Source organism: Cervus canadensis, chromosome 2 (assembly GCF_019320065.1).
Source record: "Cervus canadensis isolate Bull #8, Minnesota chromosome 2, ASM1932006v1, whole genome shotgun sequence".
NCBI classification, from domain to species: domain Eukaryota; kingdom Metazoa; phylum Chordata; class Mammalia; order Artiodactyla; family Cervidae; genus Cervus; species Cervus canadensis.
Window position 1 is genome coordinate 18,368,331 of NC_057387.1, and position 12,859 is coordinate 18,381,189.

A 12,859-nucleotide genomic window follows, 5' to 3' on the forward strand; every position below is an offset into this window, starting at 1 on the left:
AAAAACCAAAACAGAAATACAAAAGATGAAAAAACAGAGATAACACAAAGTGGCCTAAATGGTCCTTGTCTTGAGAGAACTTAGGGATTTATTGAAAAAACAATAAATCATAATAAAATTATGATTTTATAAATTATATAATTTATAAATTATAATAAAATATAGATGTTAAACTTCAAATAAAGATATAATTCTTATACATAAAAACATTTTATATTATTTTCACTTCCTCATCTCTTGAGATAACATTTGCTTCTGTTGAGTCCAGTACTTACCTCCCAAGTCTGTCTCCAACTAGACCCAACTCCTTGAGGCCAGAGGCTGTTCTAACTGTGCCCTCCGCATCAAGTGTAGAAAGTGCTCAGTATGTATTAGGTGGGAACACCAGAGACCCTGCTACTTTGTGGGGATGCAGGACAATGTTGCTAGAGCTTCTATTTTTAGGGTTTTGTTTTTCAAGAGAAGTTATGAAATATCCTGGTTTTAAAATATGGACAAGTCACCTAAAAAAAAACCACAAAAAACAAACAAACCCTTTCAAATTTTGAGAGTAGACCCAACAATACATGACTGTAGTTTATGAACAAATGGCAAATAAAACTTTAAAAACAGTGGTGACAAGAAAAATAATGACTATTTATCTACTCTGTCATTTTACGTGTATTATTTCTTTCTTTAACATAACTAAAAACAGATAATGCCTGTGGTTAAACATTCAAAAACATATAAGCATATAGAGTAAAAAAGTGAAAGCTTATATTTTTATTTTCCTCTCCGAACCCATCCCCAGCTGCTGCCCCCAATTCCGAGTTTGGGATGTATTCTTCCAACAAGTAACTAGGCAGACATATCTCCAAGCCTATTCGTATATGTCAGATTAACCCCATTTTACAGATGAGGAAACTGCAGCACAGAAAAGTTGACGCATTCATTCAAGATCACAGAGCGGAGCTTCAAATCCAGATCCTCTGATTCCTAAATCAGCGCATTCCTTCCGCTACGCCCGGTATTTATGGATGGAGAAACCGAGGCTTAGAAGGTCCCTGGGCAGTCAGAACCACACGGTTCCCAGTCCAACTTAGGAGAGGCAGGGCTTGCTCGGGAGGCTGCGTGGTGGAGCGGGCCATGACCAACGCGGAACCGAGGTCGGGCTTGACCACCTCGGCCCCGCAACGCCCCGACGTAGGGCGCGGGGCTCGCCCACGCCGCTCGGGGACCGGCACCACCCAACCTCTTGGCGCCCCTCGTGGCCGCCCCGCCTGGGCAGGCGCAGCGCTCGCACCGCCCAATCGGAGCCGGTCGGGAGACCCGGGTCCCGAAGACTCGAGCCCCAGCCGGGTCGGGGGACAGCCCTGGGGCGATGGCTCCCTCGGAACCCAGCTGGGACCCCCTCGGCCTCGCCCCCCTGGAGCGGTCTGCAGGTACCGGACGGGAGCGGCCAAGGCCCGCAGCCCAGGGTGGGTGGCCCTGGCGGGCAGGGGGTTCGGGGGCCGCCGCGGGGCTGCTGCTGGGCGCGTGGCGGGCGGGCTGGCGGGCGGGCGGGCCGGGGGCGGGGCGGGGGCGGAGCCGCGGCCGGAGGCGGCCGTGTCCCGAGCCCGGCTCAGGGGCCGCAGTGGCCGCCGCGGAGCGAGGCTGCCTGGAGGGAGCGCCCGGGCGCAGAGGGGTTAGCTGGCCGCCGGGGCCGCGCAGAGCAGGTACAGACCTTCCCTGGGACCCCTGGCCCCGGTCGCCCTCTCTCCCCCGTCCGGTTAGACCACCCGCCCCGCGTCCCCGCGTCGTCCCTGTTCCCTGAGCCCCGCGGTTGCGCCCCAGCCACGACCCCGGCCCCAGTTCTTATAGCCTCGGAAGATGTTCCAGTCCCTGGGATCCAATTCCTGGGGAGGGGGTTCTGATCCCTTGGAAAGCGGGCTCCATCACTCGGACGAAGAATCAGCCAAAATTCCTACACAGAATAAACTTGGAAAACATACCCAGGAGCTCCCGGCACGCGCCGGGCACCTCCTGCCCTTCCCCTCTGGAAAGGTATTTCTGGAAAATGCGTTTCTCCCCCCATCCCCCCAACCCTGTCATCCGCTTCCGTCCTGGGTTGGGGGACAGGGCCGCTGGGAGGGATACAAGTGGGTGCCCTGAATCCAGCTCAGCCTGACGACTAGAAAGGCAGGACACCTGTTGGGATGGGCCTCCAGGACCCAGGATGGCACAAGGAGGACCAAGGAGTTCTCGCCAAGATAGGGGCTCTGCAGCCAGCCCCAGGGCCTGCTGACCCAGACCCTGCCCCTCAGTGCCACTGTCCCCAGAGGTGGGTCTCCTGGGGGTGAAGGGGTTAGTTCTGCCCACGTTACTCCTCCTTGGTCTCCACTGGCCAGTGTGGAGTTGTGGCAGGGAGGAGCCCAGGTTTGTCTAGACCAGTGTCAGCCTGGCCCAAGAATGACCAGTCTGTCTGACCTCTCTTTTCTTCACTCTGGACAGCGAGACTCACCAGATGAGAAACATGGAAAACATGAAAAGACTGGAAACCACAAATGTGTATCTGTTTCTGCAGTGTGTGTGTGTGTGTGTGTGTGTGTGTGTGTGTGTGTGTGTGTGCGCGCGCCGGCCCCCTGCCCAGCTATGCAGGGGGTGGGGTAGGACTTTTCCAGAGAGGGAGCCAGGCCTGGCCCTGGCCCCAGGAGCTCACGTCACCCCACCCCCCACCCCTCACTTCTCCAGGGAGCTGCCAAAGCCAAACCCAGCTCAGGACTGGATTATGTGTACTGGGTAGACCCATAGAGAGAGACAGCTAGACACAGGCCTGGGGTAGCAGAGAGAAGCAGAGGCAGAGGGAGTGGAGAGGGGACCCAGCAGCCAGAAGTGGCAGTGACCATCCTCCCATCTCCTGCCCTTCAACCACCAGGAAGGGAGTCAGGCAGAAAGCTGAAGGTTTGGGTGGAATGTTGGCCCTTCTCTGGAGCCCCTACCCGCCTCCTCATCAGGGCGGAGTTGCTGACCTCAGTGGTCAGCCCAGCCAAGGGAAGGAACAGCCATCAGTAACCCCCTTCCCAACACTGAGGAGCTGAGGAGACCTTTCGGGCACAGGCTCCACCACTGTGATCCTTCCCTTAACTTCCCAAGCCCTGGGGTCTCAGGGAGGTGAGGGGGAATGGATTTGCTACCTCCAAGCACATTCCTGCCCTTCCCTCTGTCATTTTCCTGCCCCTGAGCTGGCCCACCTCGGCATTAGCTCCTTGGATTCCTCTCCCGGGTGCCTTTCAGATCCAACAGAAACATTTTTTTTTTCCTGGAAAGCAGAGCTGAGAGCAGCAAGAAGAGTGGGGGTGGGAAGGGCTCATTGTGAAGGGACTGCAGGGCCAGGGGGAGCCATGGGAGAGCCAGGCTTAGACCAGGGGAGGGTTTCAAGCTCCACTTCTCCAGGGATCAAGCTGAGACTTCAGGATGGACTTCCTGGCTCTTCAGAAGATAGACCCATGAGTGACTGGGGAGCAACAGCATCTCTAGCTGCATCTCCCCTTCCCAGCTTCCCCCAGCCATCAGAGTCTTGCCTGAAGGAAGGTCTCATTGATCCACTGCCAGAGGCTGGCCCCTGGAGGGAAGTTAAATATCACTGGGGAAAATCACCTGCTTCTCTAGACATTAAACCATCAGCCCATTTAATTTATCCCTTGGTTGAAAAGTTTGAGACAAGCACAGTTGTGTCTGAGTGTACAAGGAGCTTATTAGCTAAGAAGGCAAGAAAAGGCTGAGAGGCAGGTGGGAATGGAAAGCCCAGGGGGCTTCCAGTCAGCAGCTCAGAGAGGATGTCTGGAAAGTTCTCACTGAGCCTCCTTCCTCAACCCTCTTAAGAAAGATGCATGAGTCTGAGCTGGCCTAGAGACAGTCGCTGGTTAGGATACAGGAGCTGAGAAGTTCCTGTAGCTGAGGGAGGGGACTGCGCCTGAGTTGGGAGGCTGAGGGCAGACCTCCACCCCTTCAGCTTGGGTGAATGGACAAAGGCGGTGTTCCTTTTCCCTCTCACCCTTAGGATCATTAAAGGATGGGCCAATCGTCACCCCTCCATTTTCACTCTGAGATGTCCTTCTGAGAAGTCATCCCTCCCAATCCCCAGCTTTCCGGAGACTGGACCAGGCTTGGGTCCTTACAGAGCGCAACCCTCACCCGAAGCCCAGATGCCACAGTAGAGTGTTTACTTCCAGTCCCCTCCTCCCTGGGCCCAGGGCCATCAAGGGAGGAGCGATGGCGAAGTGGGCAGGCAGGTAAGCAGTAGGGGGCCAGGGTGGAAGGAATGACTGACTCTCAGTCTGTAGAAGTATGGGAAAGGACCTCTCTGGGAGGGGTCAGGGGAAGTGATGAGTAACTTCTGCTTTCTGAGAAGTTGGTATCAGGATGTGGGGAGCCTGCTGGGGGCGGGGCCTGGTGTAACACCTCCTCAGGCTCCTGTCTGATCCCTTCACTCCTGCTTTTGGTTTGCAGGCCCCGGTTGTGTCTGATGCTGCTTCTGTCCCTCCCTCAGCTCTGCCTGGATCAGGAGGTGAGCCAGGGACTAGAGGCTACAATCCTTTCATCTCTCTGTCTCCCCACTACCCACTATCTCCAGACCATATTTGCATTTTCTGCGGCCTCTGATAAGCCCTGGCCCCTTTCTCTCACACTTGGCCCTCCAGCCTCTCCAACTCCCTAACTCCTTGCCATATCACTTTAAGTCCCACCTCTGCTACTGAATATGACCCTGGGTCAGTAACAACTGCCCCAAGCCTCAGCGTGGACTAGATATTCAGTACAGTTCCCTCGAAAATCATTCTAATTTTGTCTGAACTTTTTGTCTACCTAGGTGTTATCTGGACAGTCTCTTCAGACACCCCCCGAGGAGGGCCAGGGCCCTGAAGGGGTCTGGGGTCCTTGGGACCAGTGGGCCTCTTGCTCCCAGCCCTGCGGGGTTGGGGTACAGCGCCGGAGCCGGACATGTCAGCTCCCGACAACTCAACTCCACCAGGGCCTGCCCCTTCCACCCAGGCCCCCAAGACATCCAGAAGCCCTGCTTCCCCGGGGTCAGGGCACCAGACCACAGACTTCCCGAGAAACCCTTCCCCTGTACAGGCCAACACCTCGAGGAAGAGGTGGCCCCTTTCGAGGTCCTGCTTCTCAACTAGGGAGAGAGGAGGCTCCGGAGACTCAAGGAGCCAGGAGGTGAGGGGTGGGGCTTTGAGGTAGGGGCGGTGTCTTGAGGTAGGGGCGGGGCTTGGGATGAAGGAAAGGGTAGCGAAGGATCCAGGGCTTAGAAAGGCTTCTCTGGTGCTAGGAAGTAGGATGGGGAGGCAGGGTCAGAGATGGCCGGCGATGTGACTCCATGTCTGCAACACCTTCTCAGGTCCCGGGTTCGAGACCCCATCAAGCCAGGAATGTTTGGCTATGGGAGGGTGCCCTTTGCTTTGCCACTCCATCGGAACCGCAGGCATCCCCGAAGACCACCCAGATCTGAACTCTCTCAAACCTCAGATCTTCCATCCCTGACTCCGAGAACAGAGCCATCTTCCGCAAACCACACCCAGAAAACAGAACTGTCTCCTACAGAACCTTCTGCCCACACCCTCCCCCCGCAAGCAGAACCCCCAAGCCCCGAAGCTGCTCAGACAGCGGTGCCCTCTAGAGCCAGGCCTGCCCCCACAGGGCCACACCCCAGAGCCCAGGCCTCTGGCACAGAGCCCTCTTTTCATCCCACATCCCTGGGAGAAGGTAGCTCCTTTTACCTGTCCCTTCAGCCAAGAAGGCCAAGTTCCCAGGGTTGGGCCAGTCCCCGGCTGGCAGACAGACACCCTAATCCTTCCCTTTCTGTGCCTTGGGGCCGAGGCCAGCAGAGCCGGGAGCAGTGGAGACCGGGGGGCAATCTCCACGGGTCCCTCACGGAGGCTGCCCCTCCCCATGCAGATGGCTGGCTGCCTCTGCTGAGCTCTGGCCCCCACTCCAGCCCTCTCTGGAGCCTCTTTGCTCCCAGTAGCCCTGTCCCAAGATGTTCTGGGGAGAGTGAACAGCTGAGAGCCTGCAGCCAAGCGGTGAGTTCCTTCTTTGACCCCTCCCAGACTTCCAATTCTGCTTCCCTGACCCCGAGTCTGGGTCCTTAGCCCGTCAGATCTGGACCTGAGGGAGAAGGGCCTTGGCGTCTGACCTCTTCAGGGCAGGGGGCTTGGAGCTCTTCCCTAGACCTGACCTTCCTCTCTACCCCCCAAATCCAGCCCTGACCCACACCCCCATTTTCCTCCCCAGCTTTGACTCCTCTGTATCCCCCACCTCAGCCCTGCCCCCCTGAGCAGCCAGACCCCCGGGCCCTGCAGTGTGCAGCCTTTGACTCCCAGGAGTTCATGGGCCAACTGTACCAGTGGGAGCCCTTCACAGAAGGTGAGGTTTCTAGCCATCCCTGGGACAGCGGGGCTGAAGATTGGGGGGTGATGGGAAGGAGTCTCAGCCCTCTCTGTCTCCTCTGTAGGCTCTTGTGTTTCTTCTGCATCATGTCTTCCTTATTTCCCAGGACTGGGGTGAAGAGACAGAACAGGCCCAGAAAGGGGTGGGGGTTTCAGACAGGGCCCCAGCTGTCAGATGTGGTGGGTGGTCAGCAGAGGAGTCGGGCTGGGAGAGGCTGCATTCAGAGGTGCTCTTCAGCGGACCTCCTCTGGGAAGAAACCCATCCAGGAGGTGGAGTGGACATGACAGAGGCCGGGCATGGGCAGAGAGATCCTGTCTGGTGGTGACAGCCGGCTGGGGGTGTGCCACTGATCTGGACCATGTTATATGACTTTCTCCCAAGTTACCATCCTTTGGATTTTAGGCCTGTGTCACCTTGATACCAAGACAAGCCCTCCTGAGCTCTGAACTCACATGATCATAGTTTCAAGTATCTGTCTCAGAGTTGCCAGCCCTTTTCCTGATCTCAGTGATCCCAGCTGATCTGATTTGAGTTTTGTGTGACCCTCAAACTGACCTTTCAGAATTGTTGCATTGCCTTCAACCACAGGGCCCCCGGCAACCTCAGGATGCCTTATTGCCAACATCAGGGCTGTTCTCAGGGCCCTGGAGTCTTTCCCTACTGACCTCCCGCCAGGGAACCTAGCTAAGCACCCTTCTCCCCCGTCTCTTAGTTCAGGGCTCTCAGCGCTGTGAGCTGAACTGCCGTCCCCGTGGCTTCCGCTTTTATGTCCGTCACACCCAAAAGGTCCAGGACGGGACCCTGTGTCAGCCTGGAGCCCTGGACATCTGTGTGGCTGGACGCTGTCTGGTGAGGGAAGAGGGGGAACATGCATGGGGAGGGGGCAGTGTTAATAACTACTACTCACGTTCTGAGAGCGCCTCCTTGTTCATTATCACAATGACGGAACACCAGGCTGAGATGGCAGAGAGGAGGGTTCTTACCTGCCAAGTGAGGCTGAGCAAAAGATGTGAACAGCGGGAAAGACTCCCCCCAACCCCGGGCCCGTCCAAGCTTCCTGGAGGCTAGCTGGGGATGCGGGTGCTGACAAAGAAACAGTCTCACTTGTACAGCAAAGGTCAAGACCCGTGGTGAACTGAAGGCTCCAAGAAGCCCAGGCCAGGGTGTGAAGTGATGTCTGGCTTCCAGCAGCCTTTGCCTCACCCTGCTTTCCCCCAGAGCCCTGGCTGTGATGGCATCCTCGGCTCTGGCCGGCATCCAGATGGCTGTGGCGTCTGTGGGGGTGATGATTCTACCTGTCGCCTCGTCTCGGGGAACCTCACTGAGCGGGGTGGCTCTCTGGGTTATCAGAAGATCTTGTCCATTCCTGCCGGGGCCTCCCGACTCCAGATCGCCCAGCTCCGGCCCAGCTCCAACTACCTTGGTGAGTCTTAGGTCCCCACTCCATCCCTGGTCAGTGGGTTCTGCCCAGCACACCCCCATTCAGCACAGGAAACAAGCCACCAGTGAAGTCAGGGCTCCCCTCCCCTTCCTTCCCAGGTGGGGGCAATGAGGAAGTCACAGGAGCATGGGGGGGTGTGCAGGTTGCGGGGGGAGGGTATGCGGGTTCCCCACCAGTAGGGAAGTGAGGGAGAGGAGGACCGGATGACCTCACGTGTCCTGATCTGCCACCTCCAGCACTTCGAGGTCCTGGGGGCCGGTCCATCATCAATGGAAACTGGGCTGTGGATCCCCCTGGGTCCTATACCGCTGGCGGGACTGTCTTCCGTTACAACCGTCCTCCCCGAGAGGAGGGCGCTGGGGAGAGTCTGTCCGCAGAAGGCCCCACCACCCAGCCTGTGGATGTCTACGTGAGTGAGGGGCCTGGGTCTGGGGAGGCTGCACCGCTGCGGGAGGCCTTTCCTCTGAGGGGAAGCTGTGGGTCTCAGGATGGGCAGAAGGATGGAGGATGCCCCCTGGCCATCCCCAAACATTCATTACCTTCTCTCTCTCTTCCCAGATGATCTTTCAGGAGGAAAACCCAGGTGTTTTCTATCAGTATGTCATCTCTTCACCTCCCCCAAACCTTGAGAACCCCACCCCAGAGCCCCGTGTTCCTCAACTCCAGCCTGGTAAGACTTTGACCCCCAGACTTAGAAGGAGGTGGGGTGAAGCTGAGGGTGAGGAGGCCCATCTGATGTGTCTACTCAACTCTCTCTGCACAGAGATTTTGAGGGTAGAGCCCCCTCCTGCTTCAGCGCCCCGCCCTGCTCGCACCCCAGGCACCCTCCAGCGGCAGGTGAGGATCCCCCAGATGCCCGCCCCACCCCCTCCCAGGACACCCCCGGGGTCTCCAGCCGGATACTGGAAACGAGTGGGACACTCGGAGTGCTCGGCATCCTGTGGGAAAGGTGAGACCTCACACACCAGCCCCCTTGGCCCATATTCCCGGCTCGGCGCTCCTGATCCCCTGCCCTGGGCGTGCATCACACCTTGACTCTGTGCCAACTCAGACTTCAGTGCCTGGGGCCCACTGACACTGGATGCCGAGTCATCCCACCTCCCCGGGCTTCCCTTTATCCCCCTTCAGGTGTTTGGCGCCCCATCTTCCTCTGCATTTCTCGAGAGTCAGGAGAGGAGCTGGATGAACGCAGCTGTGCCCTGGGTGCCAGGCCCCCAGCCTCCCCGGAGCCCTGCCACGGCCCCCCATGCCCACCATAGTGAGTGTGCCCATGGGAGGGCTGGGGTCCTAGGGACACAACGGTTGCCCCTGGGAGGCCCATCCTCACACCTGTAGGATCTCACCTGGACTCTGCACTCAATACAGGGTCCCCTGGCTACATTCTCTTAGTTTCTTGTACAATTGAGGATGTGTGAGGTGTGTGTGTGTCCTGTCCAGCTCTTTTTGACCCTATGGGCTGTAGCCAGTCAGTCCATGGGATTTCCCAGGCAAGAATACTGGAGTGGGTTGCCATTCCCTTCTCCCAGAGGATCTTCCCGACCTGGGGATCTTCCCGACCCTGGGATCGAACCTTTGTCTCCTGCATTGCAGGCAGGTTCTTTACCATCTGAGCCACCACAAGACAACCCTGAGTCCCACAAGGGATCCCAGACTCCAAATGTTAAATAAGCCCACTCACCTCCGACAGGTCCCCACTCCCAGTCTGTTGTCCCCTTTCCCGAACACAGCAGCTGCACATATCTCTGTTTTTGCCATCTGTGTCTCTGTCCCTTCCCCGCCTCTGCCCACAGCTGGGAGGCCGGTGAGTGGACGTCCTGCAGCCGTTCATGCGGCCCTGGCACCCAGCACCGTCAGCTACGCTGCCGGCAGGAGTTTGGGGGCGGCGGCTCCTCAGTGCCCCCAGAGCGCTGCGGGCACCTGCCCCGGCCCAACATCACCCAGCCCTGCCAGCTGCGCCTCTGTGGCCACTGGGAGGTTCGCTCGCCCTGGAGCCAGGTGGGTGGCCCCGGGCAAGGAGGCTCTGGGACAGGGAGGATCCTGGAGCTGTGGGCCCCAGTGAGCTAGAGCTGCAGTTTTCCCAACTCTGTATGAATCGGCAGAAACTTTTACAAATGAGATCTCATATGAGCCTCCAACTGTAAGGCAGCTAAGACATGCCCTGTACTCAGCCTGCTCCTCAGCCCATGAAGCCCTGTAACCTCTGAGCCAGGCGTCAGAGGCCCATCCTGGTTCAGAAGCCCCAGAGAGGGAAGACGGTGAGGAAGCCAGGGAAGCCCAGGCCTGAGTGCCCCTCGTCCCCTCAGTGCTCTGTGCGATGCGGGCGCGGACAGAGGAGCCGGCAGGTCCGCTGTGTCGGCAACAACGGGGATGAAGTGAGTGAGCAGGAGTGCGCCTCCGGGCCCCCGCGGCCCCCCAGCAGAGAGGCCTGTGACATGGGGCCTTGCACCACGGCCTGGTTCCACAGCGACTGGAGCTCCAAGGTGGGCCCCCTCTCTGCTGAGCCCCAACATCCCTAGTGCCCCCCACCACCCACGACACCCTCTCAGGTGTCTTCCCAACACAGCTGCATAAACGCTGACTGGGCAAGCACCTGCTGTGTGCTAGACACTGCCAGTGTTGGGAACTTGGAGAAAAACTTACACTAACGTCCTGAACCCTGCCTGGCAAAAGTCCCCCAGAGCATTCCCTAACTCCTGGATCCAGGATGTGTCTGTCCTTGACCCCCTCCCCTCCCCATGTCACCCTGGTCTCCCTTCACACTCTGCTTCCCAACAGTGTTCAGCGGAGTGTGGGACGGGAATCCAGAGACGTTCTGTGGTCTGCCTTGGGAGCGGGGAGGCCCACGGGATAAGCCAGGAGGAAGCAGGGGCAGGAGCCGGTGAGCAGACTTGTGCACCCGGAAGCCGGCCCCCTGACATGCGTGCCTGCAGCTTGGGGCCCTGTGAGGTGACGTGGTGCTGGTACACCGGGCCCTGGGCGGAGGTGAGCTGAGCGCCTGGGAGGGGCCCGTGGGTGGGATTCCCGGGGGCGAGGAGGTAAGAGGAATTCTGCTCTCCCTTCCTGTCTCTTCCGTCAGTGCTCCTCAGACTGCGGCTCTGGCACTCAGCGTAGAGATGTCATCTGTGTGTCCAAACTGGGGACTGAGTTCAATGTGACTTCTCCCAGCAACTGCTCCCACCTGCCCAGGCCCCCTGCCCTGCAGCCCTGTCAAGGGCAGGACTGCCAGGACCGGTGGTTTTCTACACCCTGGAGTCCGGTGAGTGCCTGGCTCCCCTGCCCTACCCAGAGTGGACTGCCAGGACAGGAGAGGCTTCTCTCTTTGTACATCCCTCTGTGCCTCCTAGCTAAGGCCAGGGGCAGTTTAATTAATGGGAGGAGAGGTGGGCCCCTCTGCGTGGGGGTTCATAATGCTCCAGGAGAGGCCCCCCAGCTCCTCCTCTGAGGAGGAGGCTTGGGGTGCAAGAGGAGCCTGGAGCACAGCAGAGGTCTGATTTGATAGCTGGGGTCTCCCCAGTGTTCTCGCTCCTGCCAGGGCGGCGTGCAGACAAGGGAGGTCCAGTGCCTGACCGCCAATCAGACCCTCAGCATCCGATGCCCTCTTCACCTGCGGCCCGCCAGGAAACGATCCTGTAACAGCCAGCCCTGCAGCCAGCGCCCTGGTAAAGAGCTCCCTCTCCCCCATTCCCAGTAGAGCGGAGTTAGCTGAGGCGTGGGTGGAGATTAGGAAGGACAAGCGGGAGTGGGCAGCACACCTCCAGCGGGATGGATGTTGGTGACTTCTTGTGCCCAATGGCCTCCTCTGTCCCCAGATGATCAATGCAAGGACAACTCTCCACACTGCCCCCTGGTGGTGCAGGCCCGGCTCTGCGTCTATCCCTACTACACAGCCACCTGTTGCCGCTCTTGTGCCCATGTCCTGGAGCGGTCTCCCCCAGAGCCCGCCTGAAATGGGTCCAGGAGACCCTCTCCTTGTGGTTTTCTCATGCCACCATCAGTCACCCCTCAATCATCCCACTCTGTATCCTCTGGCTCTCCAGCCTGTCCTGGTCTCACTAGAGACGTCCCCCAGGGTGATGGAAGTTGGCAAGATGACAGTGACCATCAAGAAGTGTGGCTGGGTCTGTGCCTGTGTGGTGGCGTGATGGTGTGTGTGCACACATGCACCCAAATGTGTATGGGCCCGTAAGGATGTGTGTGCGCCCATACATCTGTATCACTTCTCAAAAAGAAGTTACACAGTCCCCCAGGAGGGGATGATGCCAGTTTCCCAGAGAGTTTTCTGGGCTGAGAGGAAAGCAAGTTTGCAGCTGAGAATCCGAGCTACTTAGAGTCTGGCCTCCACATTAATCCCAATTTTGTGTCCTAACCCGCATTTCTCCTGTTCAGGCCACATATCATCTAAACCATCCTTTTGTCCTCTGACCCTTTCTCCCCTTACCTAGTCTCTATCCCTCCCTCTCATAGCTAATGAGGGGTGGGGGTGAGCGATCGCCCTCCAGGAAGAGAGACTGCCCTCCCAGAGCAGGGACCAGCTGGGCAGAGGATGGAAAAGAGCAAGTTTAGAATAAGATATCCTAGCCCCTGCTTCTGCTCCCCACCTCCTAAAATGGTTCCTACTCCAGAACTAATTTATTTTTATTAAAGATGATTATGACAAATGAGAAACAGGCTCTTCATTGACCCCGTGGGAATCCAGCTGTACAGGCCACCTAAGCAAGCTGTGTGAGATAAGAATGAAGGGTGGGAAGGGGAACAGCGCTTGGAGCCCAGATGGAGAAAGTCTGGGCGCAGAAAGCCTAATGAGGGCGCCCTAGTCACCTGAGACCTGAACGAAGCCTTGGTCAGAGGCAGAGGGTCCTGGCTGATCGCAGGCCCTGCAGGTTGGTCATCAACCACTAGAGGTCACCACTTCCCCCAGTTTAGGTACAGAGTTGGGCCCTTGGGTCCAAAATAGAAACTGCTCCGTCTACGGTGGGTTTCTTGGTAGGCTGGGTCCCTCTGTAAAG

The 12,859-nt window shown here is 57.8% G+C and overlaps 1 protein-coding gene across 2 annotated transcripts; it reads left to right on the top strand.

Annotated features, from left to right (window-relative positions):
• The first annotated feature begins 1,315 nt into the window (after positions 1-1,315).
• On the top strand, positions 1,316-12,514 carry ADAMTSL4 (ADAMTS like 4). Of its 2 annotated transcripts, none has more exons than XM_043457491.1 (18): positions 1,316-1,457; positions 4,019-4,250; positions 4,468-4,525; positions 4,826-5,181; positions 5,363-6,044; positions 6,285-6,387; positions 7,125-7,261; positions 7,631-7,835; positions 8,090-8,262; positions 8,412-8,523; positions 8,617-8,802; positions 8,982-9,111; positions 9,644-9,848; positions 10,157-10,333; positions 10,629-10,835; positions 10,930-11,109; positions 11,368-11,512; positions 11,663-12,514. In XM_043457491.1, exons 2-18 carry the CDS (start codon positions 4,231-4,233, stop codon positions 11,797-11,799), a joined length of 3,213 nt encoding a protein of 1,070 aa, XP_043313426.1. In that variant the 5' UTR covers positions 1,316-1,457; positions 4,019-4,230; the 3' UTR covers positions 11,800-12,514. The 2 variants fall into 2 exon arrangements, with proteins under 2 accessions (XP_043313426.1, XP_043313419.1); XM_043457484.1 differs by lacking the exon at positions 1,316-1,457 and adding an exon at positions 1,547-1,694.
• The last annotated feature ends 345 nt before the right edge of the window (positions 12,515-12,859 follow it).

Excerpts from the sequence above, each read along its gene's own strand:
- ADAMTSL4 (XM_043457491.1), top strand. The coding sequence starts at position 4,231 with ATGGCGAAGTGGGCAGGCAG. Across the intron at positions 4,526-4,825 it reads AGCTCTGCCTGGATCAGGAG|GTGTTATCTGGACAGTCTCT; the intron begins GTGAGCCAGGGA and ends TTGTCTACCTAG. Across the intron at positions 8,803-8,981 it reads CTCGGCATCCTGTGGGAAAG|GTGTTTGGCGCCCCATCTTC; the intron begins GTGAGACCTCAC and ends ATCCCCCTTCAG.